This window comes from Pseudopipra pipra, chromosome 17 (genome assembly GCF_036250125.1).
Source record: "Pseudopipra pipra isolate bDixPip1 chromosome 17, bDixPip1.hap1, whole genome shotgun sequence".
NCBI lineage: Eukaryota > Metazoa > Chordata > Aves > Passeriformes > Pipridae > Pseudopipra > Pseudopipra pipra.
This window is the reverse complement of record NC_087565.1, coordinates 14,275,744-14,288,826: the sequence shown is the minus strand read 5'-3', so window position 1 is coordinate 14,288,826 and position 13,083 is coordinate 14,275,744. Positions and strand designations below refer to the sequence as shown.

The 13,083-nt window shown below is 50.3% G+C and overlaps 1 protein-coding gene across 3 annotated transcripts in view; it reads left to right on the top strand.

Moving 5' to 3' along the window:
* The window catches only part of LOC135423781 (fer-1-like protein 4), a 39,948-nt gene that overhangs the window by 21,447 nt on the left and 5,418 nt on the right, over positions 1–13,083 (top strand). For 2 of the 3 annotated variants that reach the window (XM_064674345.1, XM_064674346.1), the window contains exons 24-40: positions 34–158; positions 484–618; positions 1,735–1,908; positions 2,160–2,276; positions 2,587–2,748; positions 3,075–3,234; positions 3,723–3,826; positions 4,214–4,345; positions 4,948–4,996; positions 6,128–6,234; positions 6,587–6,718; positions 7,440–7,550; positions 7,968–8,095; positions 8,555–8,725; positions 9,502–9,656; positions 11,357–11,535; positions 12,549–12,634. In XM_064674345.1, the coding sequence (XP_064530415.1) occupies positions 34–158; positions 484–618; positions 1,735–1,908; positions 2,160–2,276; positions 2,587–2,748; positions 3,075–3,234; positions 3,723–3,826; positions 4,214–4,345; positions 4,948–4,996; positions 6,128–6,234; positions 6,587–6,718; positions 7,440–7,550; positions 7,968–8,095; positions 8,555–8,725; positions 9,502–9,656; positions 11,357–11,535; positions 12,549–12,634 (2,227 nt within the window). Of the gene's footprint in view, positions 1–33; positions 159–483; positions 619–1,734; positions 1,909–2,159; positions 2,277–2,586; positions 2,749–3,074; positions 3,235–3,722; positions 3,827–4,213; positions 4,346–4,947; positions 4,997–6,127; positions 6,235–6,586; positions 6,719–7,439; positions 7,551–7,967; positions 8,096–8,554; positions 8,726–9,501; positions 9,657–11,356; positions 11,536–12,548; positions 12,635–13,083 lie in introns of those variants that run through there. The other variant, XM_064674347.1, reaches the window with a different exon arrangement.

Here is a 13,083-nt window from a genome sequence, read left to right as displayed (position 1 = left end):
GACTGAGGACCTCTCTTCTTTTCTTCTTACCAGATTTCAGCTATTTCCAGCTCCGAGCCCATCTGTATCAGGCTCGAGGGATCCTTCCTGCAGATGACAATGGCCTTTCAGATCCATTTGCGAGAGTCGTGTTTTCAACTCATTGCCAGACCACCAGGGTGAGACCACTTAAACTCTTACTTCTGTCATCTTGGGAACTTGGGGAGAGAAAAATGACCATGCCCTCACTGATATGTTGAAGGCCAGTGCTGTGGCAGTGTGGTTGTGTTCAGGGAACAATTGAAAATTATTGAGCATGGTCTCAAAAGTGGATTGGCATGTGCTTATTCCACACTTTTACCACCTCCCCTCCTGCCAGCCACCAGCTGCACGTGGCTGTCTGGGAGAGGGGATCAGCCCCCAGGTCCTCACTCTACTTACAAAGTGCATATGGTTTGTTTCCACTGGCTGTGGAACACTCAGGCCTCCTGTCTCTGTCTACAGGTGCTGGAGGAGACACTGAGCCCCATGTGGAATGAGCTACTTCTGTTTGACCAGCTCATTATTGATGGGAAAAAAGAAGAGCTAAAAACAGAGACCCCCATAATTATAATCAACCTTTTCAGCCACAATAAATTCGTAAGTATGGCCATGCTGCCCTCCTCCTGTTGTTTTCAGAACAGGGAAGGCAGAGGAGCTCTGTGTGAGTGCTCCCACATCTCTGTTTGATTTCTATGACTCAACTCGGTTGTGGGTCCTGGGGACTGTGGCTGAGGTTGAGACTTTCTGGCTCAGAGATGACCTGAACCAGGGCCTGACAATTGCTCATTGGATCCAGGCTCTCTCCTTTTTGGAGAAGCACTGTGCCTCTCCCAGCTTTTGCCCCACTTCCTAGGCAGGCTCACATTGCAGAGGGCTCTTAGGCTGGGGGAGGTGATGTATCTCTTAGAGCTTTCCTTCCCCTCTGTCACCAGGTGACGTCAATCATCACTCCTCAGTCCTCCCTTTTCTCTCTTCATCAGTGCTTTAAAGTCACACTCCTCCCCCGGGCCTCTTTGTTATCCTAAGGCTAATGACTTAACTCCCACCATATTTTCCTGTGTAGCTCAGCAGCTTTCCTGGGTTCATTCCTGGGTCCCAGTACAGGACAGATACTGTCACAGTGGGGTGAGTCCAGAGGAGGCCACCAACATGACTGGGGCTGGAGCACAGGACAGAGCGAGGGGAGCTGAGTATATTCAGCCTGCAGAGGATGAGGCAAAGCCATTGTCTTATTGCTGCCTGCAGTTGCCTGGTGGGAAAGGGTAGAGAAGGTGAGCTCAGATTTCTCATGGAGGTACCCAGGGGCAGGATGAGAAGCAAGGGACACAAGTTGGAACAAGAAGAAAATCCAACTTGATATAAGGAAGCAATTTTCCCGCAGAGGTAGTTCAAATGCTGGGCCTGGAGCTGAAAGAGCTTGTGGGATATCCATCTTTGGAGATATTCAAACCCTGGCTGGAAGAGACTGAAAAACTGGATCCAGCTTTGATCCCAGGTTGTTCGCCCAGTTCTGCATGGAGATGGATTGGGAGTTAAGAGGAGCTGCTGAAGGCATGCCCTATCTGCTCCTACCTCTGGATGGAGCAGAGAAAATCAAAGCAGAGGATGGCAGGAGTAGCAGAGTGGTCTTGTGCTGTTCCAGACTGGCTGGAATTAGTGGTGGTCTTTGAGGTAACACAGGGATGCTTTGACCTGTTCCCTTCTTTCCCACAGGGCTCCCCTGAGTTCCTTGGCCAGGCCTTTGCTGTTCCACAGGTGAAGCTGGTGGATGAGCCGTACACCAAACCTGCCCTGCAGTTCTTTGATTTCTACAGAGGCACCAGAGCAGCAGGAGAGCTCATTGCCACGTTTGAGCTGATCGAGCTGGATTACAGTGGCTATTTGGAGGTAACGACCTTGTAGGAAACTGCTCGTGGTTGCCAGCTCTCTGAGGAGAGCTGGGTGGGTAAGGAGCTAGTTGCATAGGGCCCACCAGAGGATTCCAAGCTGGAGGCCCCATCTGGCTTTCAACTGAAGGGAGGCTGCAGGGACAGCCTGTGATAACAGACCAAGAGGAGAGGGAGAGGGGGCATGGCATGGCATGGCATGGATTAGAAATGACTTTCATCACCTGATGTGTCCTGGGTCCACCTGTTCAGCCATCAGTGTCTGAGGATGTGGAGCCCAAGGAGCCTGACTTCCTGGGAGACCCCCGTGCCGGCCGGTTCATCATCCCTGAGGGCGTCCGCCCGGTGCTGAAGGAGTTCCGCATAGAGGTGAGCTGCTTCCTGCTGCACTGAGCCCCCCAGGGCTGGGCAGAGGGCAGGGCTTGGGGAGGGACTCTGGTTTAGACCTCAGATGTGCCAATGAAGCCTGAGCAGATGTCAGGAATGGAGTGCTTGACATGAGGGAGAAGCTGTTTCAGCAGCTGGACAGGCAGAGCTGCGGTGCAGCCGGGCTGGGGAGCCTGTCCTGTCCTGGGCTGTGTCCTGCACTGGGCTGGCAGCTCGGGCAGCATGCAGCCTGCACGGCCGTGCCAGGCCTGGCATGGCTGGAGCAGCCCAGCAACTTCATGTTGTGCTTCAGATCCTGTTCTGGGGCCTGAGGGACCTGAAGCGGGTGAACTTGTTCGAGGTGGTTGAGCCCCAGGTGATCATTGAATGTGCTGGCAAGAAGGTGGAGTCAGAGGTGATCGTGACCTACAAAGAGAACCCCAACTTCACTGAGCTGGTCAAATACATGGATGTGGTGAGTGGGAAGGGGGATCCTGCCATGTCAGGGTGCACCATGGCCACCCTGCACCCATGCACTGCCTCTCTGCATGGACTGAGGTAGCAGGGGGGGAGCTACCTCTGGAATTTTGATCTTCTGTGGCCACATGATTCAATTGCAAATCAAAACCCTTGTGAAGTTGCCCACTAAGAGCTGTCTCAGCCATGGCCTGGATTTTGGGCAGAGCTGCAAGGTGCTGTCAGGCCTGTCCATGTGTTGATACACACGGCTGCCACAGGCTGACAGCCCAACACAGGTCGATCATCCTTGCTCCTGTGACCCCATGCATGGTTCTTTTGCAGGAGCTCCCAGAGCAGGTGTACCTGCACCCTCCTCTCAGCATCTTCGTGGTGGAAAAACGGGCGTTTGGGCGCACTGTGCTGGTGGGGAGTCATGTTGTGTCTGATGTGATGAAATTCTCTCCCAGAGAGCTGGAGGAGGAACCAGAGGATGTGCCCAGAGGTAAGGTGCTTGGAGAGGATCTCATGGAGACAACAGGCACGTTTTGCTAGTGGCAAAGATCCCTGGCTCTTCCATTCCCTCCTAGCCAGGCAGCAAAATCCTCTCCCCAGACTCCCAAGATCACAGAAATACAGAATGGTTTGGGTTGGAAGGGAGCTTAAAGTTCATCCAGTCCCATCCCCCTGCCATGGGCAGGGACACCTTCCACTAGCCCAGGTTGCTCCAAGGCCCATCCAACCTGGCCTTGGACACTTCCAGGGATGGGGCAGCCACAGCTGGGAGTCAGCAGCAAGCATGTTGGTGATGGTGGCCAGTCTCAGTACTGTACTTGGATTTCCAGTAGTTTTTTTGCAGATTCTGCTATAAAAAGCTTTAAAATCAATCACAACATAGTGTGTTAACAGGGAGAGTTTTCCTGTGGCAAAAAGTAGGAAGCACTGAGCAGAAATAAATACATAAAAACAAGAAGCTCTTTCTTTTCATCTCAGCTCAGAAAGTCTCATCCCACCGCCTTCCCTCTCAGACTGTGGTAAACATTGGAACTGCAGCTGGTGACCCAGGTCCCAGTACTCACCCCCTTAGTCTGGTGAAGGTGAGTGATGTGTTGGGCTCAACAAATTCTGAAGTTTGGAAAGCCAAACTGAAGGTTACAAATGAAAAAGACAGTTCAGAAGTTCGGAGTTAGGTTTCAACCACCAGGTTTTGCTCTGGAGCCAAGCACTCCTCACTCCTGCCTGCTCATTGGCACTGCCACATGCTGTGGCTCTGGCACAGGATGGTGAAGGAGACCTGCCCTGTGCCTTGAGAGCTGCTGCTTTTGTAGCAAAGCACAAACCTGGGGCCACAGGTAGCTTTGCACCTCCTGTGCTCTGCCTGAAAGCTGATCCTCTGCCAGAGGCTCCCAGGGCATGGAGAAGGGTGCTTGGGTGTCCTGGGTGGTCATTTCTTCCATCTGAACCCTTTTCTCCATTCTTTAAAGGCTCCCTTGAAGAAAATTCCTATTAATAAGTTTGTGAAGAAAGAAAATGAATATGAAGAGGAAAAACCAGAAGTGGAAGAACTGGATTGGTGGTCCAAGTACTATGCATCCCTGAAGGAGCTCTATAACCAGGTAATATTTTGTGACAGGTGCCAGCAGGGGGGAAGAGAGGCTGCACTGGCATAAGGAAGATGTTTTCAATGGTGCTGAGTGTCACAGGAGCTCTCCTGGCATGCAGGAGCCTGCAGGAGGATGTGGGCTTTTGTGTGTCAAGTGTACTTAAGGTAGTGAGGTAACAAGCATCTACAAGGTGGGCTGATTTCAGCAGGCACTGAATATTGAAATTGCCCTGAGGCTCAGTGCCCAAGTGGTGTGAGAACAAGACAGGTTTAGTTGAAAATGTGACAATGCTGAGTTTAACAGGGGCATTCGTGCTGCCTACTCTGTCCTGGTTGTATCCCAGTATGTGTTATGGGAGCAGGTCTGCTACAAACTTCCTTCCTTGCCCTGTCCCCCTCAAATCCCAATCAAAGGAAGCCAGCAGGAGGATCTGGGGAGAAGAAAGAATGATTAAGGCACTCATTAGATACCATCCTGCAGTGATGTTATTGCTGAATGATCTCAGGCCAGGTATTACTGACTCTGCTGGCAGGAAAGCATTGTCAGTGTCCTGTGCTTGCAAGGAGAAGCCTTTGCTCTCAGGGGTCTGGGGTAACTGCTTGTGTGTGTTTCAGACATACAGTGATGAAGAAGATGCTGAGAATGACGACCTGAATGATGCAGGTGAGTCCTCTACCAACACCCAGCTCTTCTATGGGGAGAACCAGGGATTTACACTACCCCAGAAATGGCATCTGAGTAGAAAACAGCCTTGCAACATTCAGCAACAACAACAACACAGAAGTGAGCAGAGAGGCTGGAGACCTTAGCAAGAGCTAACAAAGGCTATTTCAACTGGAAAACAACAAACTTTGCTCAAAAAAGTTTGGGAAATTGTCAGAAAAGTCCTGGAAGATAGTGGAGTCGTGTAAAATTGTGTTAAAGCAAGTGCCTTCCAGAGTGAGCAGGAACCCTCAGAAAAATCAGCTGCAGATCATGGGGTTGTCAGGACGAGAGCGGGAAGCAGTGAGGGGATGGAGAGAGGATGGGGGACAGGCAGAACTGTCTGGGAGCTGGGCATCACTCTGTGCAGGTGGGATACTCACCCAGGGTACAGGATTCGCTACGAGGTAACAGAATAGTGAGTAATAGTGATCTTTTTATGACCTGAGAACAGTGTTACAGCTGTAGGCAGAGGTGTCAGCAGTCACTCACCTAGCAATGATCTGGGAATGTGAGACAGTAAGCACAGAAATGAGATAAATCCTATTTAGGGAGAGGGCTGGAGGGTACCTGCATGCCACTAGTGCTCAAGGGATCTGGAGCCTTGAGAAATGGGACAAGAACACACCCACTTTGTCCTTGGTTTGGTGGTGCCCCTGAGAAAAGTCTAGCCACAGTCTCTTCAGGCTCAGCTGCCTGTGCCCAAAGAGGCAGTGGTGCTGCAGTGAGCCACCCAGGCCAGCAGTCCAGCAGGTGAGCACCCATCCAGAGAGGAGGGCAAGCTCTCCTCTGTGCCTTCCCTGGCAGTACCTGTGGGCTGGTCCAGCCACCTGCCTCTGTTTGGTTTCTGCCCTCTCCCTTCCTGAACAGCAGCCATGTAGGCAGGCAGTTTTTGTCCCTGCTCCCATCCAGCTGGGAAAGCTGAGCTGCTGCAGGGACACCTGCCACAAACAGCAATAGCTCCAGTTGCCCTGGCATGAGTCAAAGCCCTTGGGTGGAAGCAGAAGCTCTGACTGGGGTGATTTCATGTACAGACACTTGAAATGATGGGCAAAATCAGAGCGTTTCCTAATCTCTTATTGCCATTTCTAGATGGAGGGAATTTAAATGCATCCTGCATTGACATGGAAGCAGAGGACGAGGCAGTGATTGAAGCTGAACCAGCTCAACCCAAGAGGAAGCTCATTGCCACCCTTCAGGTGATAATTGGGGTGACCTCATCTCTTTCAACCCTGGCCCTTTGTCCATGTCCTCCTCACCTTCCTGCAGTGGAAGTTATACTGGGAGGAGAACCTGCAGTGTGTGCTGAGGCCCCATTGTTGGTGGGCTTTGAAATATCTAGTGAGACCTTGGAGTCAAGCTGGGGTGTGTGTGCACATCTGAGGTTGGCCCCAGGGGGTTACAGGAAAACCATAACACCCTGCACTGAGTAATACAGGGGTAAGGTAGGACTAGGTGAAATGACTGAAGCAGGCAAAGGATGGTCTTTTGGACTTTCCTTCCCTTTAAAATGGCAGGAAAAGGCTCAAAATTTCTTTCTACTTATTTCAGATCTACAAGTCTGAGCTGGAAAATGAGTTTGGTAATTTTGAAGACTGGCTGTGTATTTTCCCCCTTCATCGTGGCAAAGCAAATGAAGATGAAGATGGAAACGAGGATGAACATTTTGTGGGGAAGTACAAGGTACTGTCTCCTTTGGATGACATTTGTGCTGCTTGTGGAAGAAAATCCTTAGGACATTTTGTATTTTAGAGCAAGGCAGCACCAGCAAAGCCTTGGAGAGTGCATGGATGTGCAGGGTGACATGAGGGTGTGATGTGGCATGGCCCGGGAACTGTTGGTGCCTTTTGAAGCAATTGTGTAGTGTGGTCCTGTGTTAGTTGACAAATCCATCTGATTTAGATTATTTAGCTGTTGCAAAGAGAAAGCATGAAGCATGAAGGACTCATTCTGGTTGGGGCCTCCGGGTATATTCAGTATGCACATAAGAATTAGTGACCTTCACTGGTTTTAAAATTAGCAAAACTTATCTAAAATAGGCATCATCCTTCCAGCCAGGAGATCTTGAGGACTCTGAAGTATCAGCTACACAGGCTAATTTGAGAAGGTCCCTAGAAAACCTTTAGTGTCCCCTGTCTTTGGCAGCCCAAAGTGACTGGAGATGCTCAGATCTGGCATTGGCAGTGGTCTGACAGACTGCAACCTAAACTGCAAGCAGGGGTTGCCTGGACCATGTGGACATGATGGGGCCTTTGGGAAGGACTGTCCCCATGGGCACAGGGTGTCTGTGGTCTGCATGGCTCTGATTTTCTACTTGGCAGGTGAAGCTAATTTTGGTGGCTCCAATCCCATCTGAGACATTCCCTTTTGTATCTAGCTGTTACTTGAAATGTCTTTTCTGCAGGGCTCCTTTTATGTCTACCCCAGCAAGGAAGCTGGCACAGAGCCCAAGGTCTCCCGGGGAGTTCCAAGGAACAGACCCATCAAGGTTCTTGTAAGAGTTTACATTGTTAAGGTAAGGCTCTGGTGGGGGTGGCAGTAATGCTTGGAGGTCTTTCCCCTCCCTGTGGATGTCCTGCTACTCTCTGCTCAGTAAATCTGAGCAGTGGCACTTGTGAAAAACATGGTGCTGGCTTGAAGGCTCTGCCAGCCCAGTGGAAGTTACCTGTTCATGAAGAGTCTTCCATACTTTGTAGTTTCAGGAAGTGCTGAAAGCCCAGAGGAACATTTTTTGGCTCCTCACATCTGCAACAAGCAAGTAGTTGGGCCTACAGCTGGAGACATCAGGGGCTTGTTGGGTGGGGATTTGTGTGGGAACCAGTGCCTGTGTCACTGCTGGGGCAGGGGCTGGAGGGTGGTGTGAGGCCTGTGGTGTTCCCTGTGCAGGCTGCTCTCCACAGCTGTGTACACCACTACCTCTGCTGTTTTCCAGGCTACCAACCTGTCTCCAGCAGACCCCAATGGCAAGGCAGACCCCTACGTGGTGGTGACGGTGGGGCAGGAGCAGAAGGACACAAAGGAGCGATACATCCCAAAGCAGCTCAATCCTGTGTTTGGAGAGTATGCAGGAAGTTTTCATCTATCAGGTTCAATAGGAATAGTGCAGATCTGGGGCTTGGAATGTGGCCCAGGATGTGTGGTCTTCTCTTCCTTTCTGATGGAGAATCTTGTACTGAAATACAAAGGTCCTGGGCATGTCTCTTGCCTCCAGCTAACTCAGGAGCCATCATGTTTTGGGTTAGGAGGCCAACTTGTTTTAAAAGTAGAAAGCCAAGCAAAACCAGAGCATTGGTCAGCTTTTTCCTTAGCTCTGGACCCTTTATCCAAGGGCATTCATTCCTGGAAAAGTAACTCCTTTATTTGAACGTGCACACTGAAAACTGCACACACTAAACTTAGAGAGAAATAAACTCTATCAGTTGACTTGTCAAATACAGTTCGTAAATGTGTGGGGTGATCAAAGCACAGCGTGTGCTTCATTTCCATCCTCTTTGCTAATTGCACTTTGCTTCTGTGCAGAGTTGTGGAGCTGACAGTCTCCTTTCCCATGGAATCAGAACTCACTGTGGCAATATTTGACCATGATTTAGTTGGATCTGATGATCTGATTGGGGAGACCAAGATTGATTTGGAGAATCGATTCTACAGCAAGCACAGAGCCAACTGTGGAGTGGCTGCTCAGTATGATGTGTAGGTACCGGTGGGACACACTGGGTGTGAAACTCCTTCTCACCTGCCATGTGTGGGCAACAGAGCTCCTCCTGTTCTGCAGGACAGAACATGCATCTGCACTATCCTTTGATCAGTTGCTCCACAGATTCACTACAAGTTACATGGATAACTCCATCTCTTCAGACTCCTACCTGCTACACTTCCTGTGATAGCTCTAATTCCTACTGCAGCAGACTAATATTCTTCACATAAAATAGCAAAAAAATTCTTTGATGCTTTCACATTGGTGTTCTGTGAGACAAGTGCTCGCTTGACAGTGACCTCCTTCAGAAACTACAGTGGTTTCTCTGGCAGTAGCTGATTTTGTGAGCACTGACACTCAGAACATCAGGCTTCCTTTGGCCTCATTCCATATGGATTCTCTGGTGTCTTTGGCCAGTGTTCCATAAACAACTCTTTTCCTATTGTACTTGGAGGATTAGCTGCGGGCATGGAGTTGAGTCCCCAGCACAGCTAAAACATCTTTCCCACTTAGGAACTGCAACTGGGATTGCTCCTGTTGCTGCCCTGAAGCTAATGGTTCTGTGGGGTGCAAGTCCAGATTGTTCTGGGACAGAGTTGTTAAGATTTCCATTCATCAAGCTGTTGTGTACCTGGGGTTTTCCCAGTGAAAACCTGAGCAGGGCCCAGTGGAATAGCCAGTGCTGCAGGGAAGACAGGGTGTTTCACAGCCAAGAAAAAAAACCTGTTGTGTTTAAGCTGAAGAAGTTTTTGATGTTCTCCCTTCCATGCAGAAATGGCTACAACATGTGGCGAGATGCTTTCAAACCCACACAGATCTTGGATAGTTTATGCAAGAAGAACTCACTTCCTGCTCCAGAGTACAGATGGGAGGAGGTCAAAGTGGACAATAAAATATTCAAGGTCCCTCCAGAGGCTTTTCCTGAAGGTACAGAGGGCTTGGTGAACAATGATGGCTCCCTGTGCTCAGCAGTGAACGTGCTGGTGGGAGGTCTGGCAGCCACCAGCTTCTCTTCCCTGAGGTGTGCAGGCTGGCTGCCCCCAGTCTGTGCCCTGCATGGCCCAGCTTTTTGGGTCACGATGGGGACCATCCTTGGTGTTCAGTGCCCTGGTTTCAGTGGATGACACTGTTGCACTGGGAGAAGATGTGATCCAGGCCATTAAGTCCCAAAGTGGTTTCCCAGGCTGTGGGTGGGTGGTGATGGTCATGGGGGTTTGATGAAGTGTCTGACACTGGCACAAAGCTGTACCTTTGTCTGCTTGTGATCACCATCAGCAAGATACTGAAGTCCTTTTTTTTGGTTGTGGGTTGTTTGTTTTGTTTTTTGTAGGGGGGATGTTTTTTCTGTCTCCTTTCCTGTTTTTAGCTGACTTTGTCCAGGGATGCTCTCTGCTTCCAGTGACTGTGGGCGCCTTGGGTGGCTCCACACTGCTCCTCACTCCTGTCAATCTCTACCCTGTGGGCAGCTTCTGCTTCTGCTTTGCTGTTTTTCTTTCCTTCCAACTGGCATTACAAACCCTAAAACAGGGTCCAAGAACACACCAGCCTTTCACAGCCTCCATCAGCAGTGATGGAGAACTTCCCTGAGCACAGGCCCTGCTGTGGCCAACACCTGTGCAATTGAATCCAGCCTGGAGCAGAGGCTGGAGCAACTGTGGCCTGCTTGTGGATGGCTGGGTACTGCAAGGCAGTGCTATGTAGCCTGTAGGTAAGATGATCCCTGGCCTGACCTGCCCAGAGAGCGGACACCTACATGTATAGCCAACTTTACCTTCTGCTCATTTCAGTGCAGCTGTTCCTCAGTTTTCCGCTGGTCTCTGTGGCTTTCGAGAAGAAGGGGAAAGAAATCCCACTCAGGAGAGGGCAAAGAGACTCCAAAGGAGCCCTTTTCCCCCTTTTTCAGGTCATTGGGTAGTTGGGGAGGGAGAAACAAGGTGCTCTCCTGGTGTTCCCTGAGAGCTGGCTCTGGTTCCAGTGTGGCTGTAGCTGGTGCCCATGAACCTCTGCTGTGCTCCAGCACTGCTTGGAATGGTTGAGGTCTCAGACTGATCTCCAAAGGCAGATGCTCTCCATAAATCCAGGGGTGGGTGGATCATTGTGCCCTCACCTGTTGATTCCTGCTTTTCTCCCACCAGCAGGATTTGGTCTTGACCTGCTGTTTGGCTTCACTATGCCAAACAAGTCAATTAATTGTACAAAGTGTTCATTAAAGGAGAGCACAGCTGCGTGTCCTGCTGAGTGACAAGAAATGCTTTCCTGGAGCACTTCTAGGGCAAAAATTCATCCATGGATCTGTTGGTGCTACCACAGAGACTGCCCCAGAGGGTCACATCCTTCTCCATGTCCTACGGACCTTTTTCCCAGAACCATAATAAATTCTTTTTTGTCCTTTTGCTTATATTTCTCTTGGCTTGTTTGTCTTCCTGCCTACCATTTCTCTCATCACTGCAACATGTTGAACTCATTCCCTTCATCCTTGCCCTCCTGTTTCTCCCCATTTGTTTTTCTGGGGAGATGCTTGTCTGTACAGTCCATACCTTCTGTTACTTGTGCTGGTGACTAATGTTGTGATGTGACTCTTGCTGACCAGAAACCTTCATCTTCTCCCTGGCTGTGTCCTGCTGCAGAGGCCTCTGTGAGGAACAAGAGAGGAGTGGCAGATGGGAACTGGTCAGTGGATGATGAACATAAGGCTTTGTACGTCCTGCAGCACTGGGAAGAGATGCCAGGATATGGGTACAAGCTGGTACCAGAGCATGTGGAAATCCGGTCTTTGTACAACCCGGAGAACCCTGGGCTTGTGCAGGTGAGGTGTGTTTCTGTGCCCAGCCTAGATGTTGTTCTGGGGAAGGACCTTCTAAGCAGCCAGTTCCTTGCACCCTCTCTGGTCTCCTGTTGTCCTTCTGTCTCCTCATCACGGCGTGAATCCTACACATTGCTCCTTCCTGAGTGGGTGACCAGAGCTGTGTCTGTGGATGGCTGGCCCTACTACGAAGTGAGAACTTAGTTGTCCTTTGCTCAGATTGCCCCTCTGACCTCTCACAGTACTTCTGAACACCCTTTCCTCAAGGAACCTCTCTCCACTGATGTTGTGTTCACAGTGCTGGTACCCAGAGTCCTCCCTGTCTCCTCAGCTGTGCAGCACTGCTCTGGTGAGGATGCTGTGTGGGTGCCAATAGACCTGCTCTTCCTTCTGAGCCCTGCCACCATGTGATGGTGTCCCTGCCTCCTCCTCTGCATTGTCCCTTTTCACTGCTGTTTCATGCCTATGCAAGTGCCTCGCTCTGATCCCTTGGCTTCTCCCTGGGACACAACATAACTGTGAGCTGGAGGAGAAACATCCATCCTCAGGTTTATGTAATGCAGTCATCTGAACTGCATTTTCATGCATTTTAATGTCCTGCACTGAACATCTCCTGTTTCCTCAGGTACTGGAGATCTGCACAAAGCAGAGCTCTGCAGTCATGCTGGCTTTGATTGGCACTGGAAATTCATGTGGAGAGGGCAGAGTCAGACCTTTTTTAGTTTTCTTGGTTTTGCTTAAGCATTACATCACCATATGCTCCTTATTAAGACAGAGGGACGTGTTTGCCTCTCTTTGAAATGGATTCAGTGCTGGTGAAATGGTTTTTCTTGGGAGCAGAAATAATCAATTTTTGGTAGCTTTAATTTTTCCCCTGTCTAAAATCCAATCACCAGTCACTCTAAAGTCCAGTGGCTTTCTGGTGAGGGCTTTCCGTGCAGGATCAAGTCCTTGCTCCTTGAAGAGCTGGAGGGTGGTCTATCTTTTGAAGTCTCTTTGCTGTCTTCTCTCCTCAGGGCTCCTTGCACATGTGGATTGACATGTTTCCCAACGATGTCCCTGCACCGCCGCCCGTCAACATCAAGCCACGGCTGCCTGTCAGGTAGTGCCTGTTTGGGTGGGGCTGGGGCTGCAGGGAGGGTCACTGTCCCTTGCCATGGCTGCTGGGATGTGCCACGGGGCCCTGCCCAGGCTGAGGGGCTGTCCTAGCCTGGCATGCAGCCCTCCTCTCAGGATGGTCCCTTGAGCATGTCAGAGTGAGCCATAAGTGCTTGGAGCTGCACAAGGGTTTGGGAAGGGCAGGCTAATGTCTCTACAGCTGGACATGAATGTGATAGAAACCCAGGCCAGAGCTACTCATTGAGTCTATTCTGGCTGGTGGACAGATGTCCTCTGGGGACCTGGAGAAGTGAAGCTGAAGGAGGAAATCCGCTCTTTTCAAGGATCTAATGGGGCTTTTGAGATGAAGGGTCGAGATTCTTCTCAGAGGTGCACCTGAAAGGACAAGAGATAATGGACACAAATTGCAGCAAGGGAAACTCCAACACTCCA